The sequence below is a fragment of the Neophocaena asiaeorientalis genome, unplaced genomic scaffold (assembly GCF_003031525.2).
Source record: "Neophocaena asiaeorientalis asiaeorientalis breed wild unplaced genomic scaffold, Neophocaena_asiaeorientalis_V1.1 scaffold77, whole genome shotgun sequence".
In the NCBI taxonomy this organism is placed as follows: Eukaryota; Metazoa; Chordata; class Mammalia; order Artiodactyla; family Phocoenidae; genus Neophocaena; species Neophocaena asiaeorientalis.
In genome coordinates, this window is record NW_020174645.1 from 5,739,507 (window position 1) to 5,743,994 (window position 4,488).

Below are 4,488 nucleotides of genomic sequence, written 5' to 3' on the forward strand. Positions count from 1 at the left end.
GGGGGTGGGGTGAGGGTTTAAAAAGATGGAGAAGCTTAGAACGAGAGTTGCCTTTAGCAGTAGCGCTTCGGACCACAGATGGGCTTGCCTGGCCCAGCCTCATTTTTCTTTATTTCCATCCTAAGGGACTCTGTCCAAGGCTTTTACTCCAAAGCCTGTCCTTGGAAGTTTCTCCTTTCACTTTTCCCTTGTGGGTGCCTGTCCTGTCCATTGTGGAGGTTCTGCAGATGGGATGGAGGAACATGGGCCAAGGCAAGTAAGTATGTGTTCACTTCACAATCAGAGGCTTTTCTTCATGGATGGCAAAAGCTGGATTTCCCATATTTTTTTTTTTTGTGGTATGCGGGCCTCTCGCTGTTGTGGCCTCTCCCGTTGCAGAGCACAGGCTCCGGACGCGCAGGCTCAGCGGCCATGGTTCATGGGCCCAGCCGCTCTGCGGCATGTGGGATCTTCCCGGACCGGGGCACGAACCCACGTCCCCTGCATCGGCAGGCGGACTCTCAACCACTGCGCCACCAGGGAAGCCCGAAGCTTACTATTTCTAAACTTGTGGGTGCTGGAAAATTAGATAACCAAGCTTAGCAAAAATTATGTTACATATAGCTATTGATTCTTTGGTCAAGTGTCTAAGGAGTAAAGTTGTCATGTAGGGTTTTAGAGCAGGACTATTTTGGGAGGTTAGGCAGCTTGATTAATTGTCTGATTCCAAGTTCATGTTCCAAGAGATTGGATTACAAGACAACTAACCTCTTAGTATGTGTTAGTAGCAAGGTATGTGTAACGTAGTGATGCTACAGCTTAATTATTTGGAGCCTTTAATTACAATCAAATAGTTTTATGATTATTTGATATTTTCCTCCAAAATAAAGATAAATTTTAAGGAAATTCTACGTTAAGTTGTTTTTTAAAAAATTTTATTAACTTACCTTAACTCATTTGCCAAATAGTTTACTAGTTCAGCGACGTTGTTGGTATTCATCATGTGTGATTTCAACACTGGGAAGTATTTTGTCTTTGCCAAAATCCCAAACTCCTTCTTATCTATGATATTATTCAGGACCAGACTTCTAACCTGTAGAATGACAGGTATCATCGCACGCAAAATGTGTTAGATGCCATGTCATCTTATTCAATACCAAAACATTTCTGACAATTAGGAGTTAAATTATCATCGCATCCTGACTAAGCCTCCTCTTTGAGGGGGTGGGCAGGGGGGACTGCTTTAGTCCATTTCAGTATACAGTGAATAAATAAAAAGTTGTTGTTAAGCACTTTGGGACTTTTTGCAAGGAAAACTGTTCACAATGACAAGTATTGAAGGCTACAGATTTTCCACTGAGTAGAGCACTAAATAAACAAGACAGCCAGGGTCCCTGCCTTCTAAAAATTTAATGAGGCTTTAATGAAAGCCAAATAATTGTATATATTAACAAACAGATTGAGATGGTAGGTTTTCAGCTTAATCTTGGTTTGGGGAAAATTTATTACCTTCTAATATCAAGTTTTTCATAACAAAAGGGAGAGGAAATTGCCTCTTACTTGATGTGAAAACCCTGCCAGCTGGCCAGTATTCATATGTTCCTCTAACTGCTGTAAAATGATCTGAGGGTCACAGGAGCCCAGGAAATTCTAGAGAAAAAAAATCAACACATAATTAATGGAAAAGTATAATTACTACTAATTTCTGTCAAACCTGGAAGGTTTTCATTTTTAAATTTGAAATATCACAAAGCATATCTACTACAGGAAAAAAACCACCTCTATCAACAACAACAAAATTATTGAAATAAGGGAAAAAAGCATTTTACAAATAACTATTCCAACAGCAAAGAGTTGCTTAATAAGCATTTTGTCATTCTAAGTGCCAAAAGGAATCTATTTAAATACTAAAACTCTGAAAAGCATCAATGGATGAGTTTAAGAAGTCAAAAAGGAACAAAGTCAAAGACGGGCACAGATGGCTCTGAAAAAATGCAACGAACAGAGCAAGTGAGAAATAAAAATTATGTGTGCTCATTTATATAGATCTCTATGTACTGCCTTCTCTACCCGTGGGGAAATAATTGTAAAACATTTCCAAATGCTTTGTTCTATTTATTCTATAGTATAAAGGGGATGGGAGTTATTTTTAAAAGTTCTATCCTCAGAATGCTCGTGGTGCCTTTGTTAAGACACCCACACACAACCTGACTCTACTCTTTTATCTCCCACATCTAATCACCAAGTAAAGCTGCATCTTTCCCACCTAGCTCATTTTCGTTGCCACCACCCTGCTTTGGGTACTTATCCCCTCAGGCTTCCCCTGCCTAGCCACAAGATTGTTGGATAATTCCTATTCAAATGCAATGATTCCCAAGAGTTTCACTTCTTGCCCCCTCTCTCCTCTGATCAGGCCCATGTGGATTATTCCCTCAAAAATACTGCCTGATCATTTCACTTTATTCTGGCAGGAAAATTCACTGTTCCCCACTGATAAAGAATAAGGTGCAAACTCCTCTTCGGGCATCCCTCAGACAAACCTTCATCTGTCTCTCAGTCTTGCCTCCCACCAGACCCCCACACAAACCTTCCACCCCCACTCATGCTTTACAGGTTTGGTGAAAAGAAAGTGGAACCTTTTGCAGGGGACATGCAGCATGAGACCTTCCACACCCTTGACAGCCCCGGAGGAACAATTTGCAAAATACCTTTATTTCCTGGTGCCTTTTTTCCGAGTGGGGCATGAGCATTAGACAGGCTAATGCAAAAGCCGGAAGCTCTAACTGGACATACTGCCTGGCCACTCTGATCAGGTCAAGATCATCTGAAACCGGACATCTTCAAGAGAGCACGGTAATTAGTTAATAACCTGTCATATTCACTAGATTATACTGGCCTTCCTAGTTTTCCACAGTGGTTACCTGTTTACGGTTTCAGTAATTTTAAACATTAAAATGCTGGTGCATAACGTATGCCTAGTAATGAGTAGTTTGAGCCTTTTATGACATCCTTCGTGAAATAAAAGACTTGATCTACAGGAACACAGACTCCTGACTGCAGCTATAATTGTGGCTGAAAGTCTATACATGGCTAAAGACGAATACTTAGAAGACTCAAAATCCATGAGACAACACTGTATGATTACGGTAGTCATAAAAGGTGCTCTATACTCACATTAAAACTGGGTACAAAGTTTAGGGAATGCAGGTTGAATATAAGTTCACTAGTTGCCCTGCATGTGGAAAGTAGACATTGTAAAGATAATAGAGATATTTTATTTTCAAATCAAGTGGTATGCTTAACTTCCCCCCAAAAAGGAATTACTCATAGGAACGTTGATTAGAAAGGAATTTTATAAGCAACAAATCTGATTTTGGGGGGTAGGAAAACAAATATTTTACTTACTCTAGGACAGCGATGAGACTCTCACAACAATCTGACAGCTGACTGGGGCTTAAAGGACAAGAGGCTGAAAATTAAAAGCAACAATAATGTGTCTATATGCATAACTATAAAAGGCTACTGTCAGTGTGTCGGGGAGAGGGGAGAGAAAGATACCTGAAAGTAGCGGTATCTGAACCACGCGCTGCCAGGCTCTGCTGAAGTAGGGAACCTGCGGAAACAACTTTATTAAAGAATTCATGTCTGGGATCTTATGAACCTCTCTTTATTTTGCAGTCACAGAACTATATACACTTAGAGCTTATATTCTTGATGTTAAGACCAAAATTATAAGTTGATATCTCCCAGTTCTAGATCATTAAGATTTTAGGAGAATTTTCCTTCATAACTGTATATTTCAGGATATTAACATATAATCCTGGCTGATTCATTATTATTAATTTTGCTCTGCAAAATATCTTATTCATTTATATTTGAAAAAAATGGAAGTATAGTTGATTTACAATATTATATGCAAGTGATTCAGTATTTTTACAGATTATACTCCACTAAAAGTTATTATAAGATAATGGCTATAATTCCTTGTGCTATATACTATATCCTTGTTGCTTATCTGTTTCATATGTAGCAGTTTGTATCTCTTCATCCCATATCCCTAATTTGCCACTCCCCGCTTCCCTCTGGTAACCACTTGTTTGTTTTCTCTGGGCATTTAGATTGCTTCTGTATCTTTGCTACTGTAAATATATAGTGTTGCTATGAACATTGGGGTCCATGTATCCTTCCACGATTCACTATTGTTGCATTTGGGAAAAAAGTGTCAGAACTCAATTCAGAAAACAAAATTTATACTAAGTCTATGTATGTGCCAGACATTGTGCTAGGACCATAGGAAAGGCGGAAGGAGAGAAGGAATTTCAAAAAATGAATAAGGCAACACATAAATTTCCATCAACAGGAGCAGTGGTTAAATAACTTATGATACATTTTATTCCACATTTTGGAGAACAATTAAGAGTTAAAAATCATGAAATAGGGCTTCCCTGGTGGCGCAGTGGTTGGGAGTCCGCCTGCCGATGCAGGGGACACAGGTTCATGCCCCGGGCC

The 4,488-nt window shown here is 39.4% G+C and overlaps 1 protein-coding gene across 1 annotated transcript in view; it reads right to left on the reverse strand.

Annotated features, from left to right (window-relative positions):
- Nucleotides 1-4,488, reverse strand: part of KNTC1 (kinetochore associated 1) — a 69,182-nt gene that overhangs the window by 3,025 nt on the left and 61,669 nt on the right. Inside the window, exons 58-62 of the mRNA XM_024758564.1 lie at nt 3,538-3,592; nt 3,385-3,448; nt 2,688-2,817; nt 1,540-1,629; nt 927-1,072 (exon numbers count right to left, since the gene is read on the reverse strand). Of these exons, the coding sequence (XP_024614332.1) occupies nt 927-1,072; nt 1,540-1,629; nt 2,688-2,817; nt 3,385-3,448; nt 3,538-3,592 (485 nt within the window). The remainder of the gene's footprint in view (nt 1-926; nt 1,073-1,539; nt 1,630-2,687; nt 2,818-3,384; nt 3,449-3,537; nt 3,593-4,488) is intronic.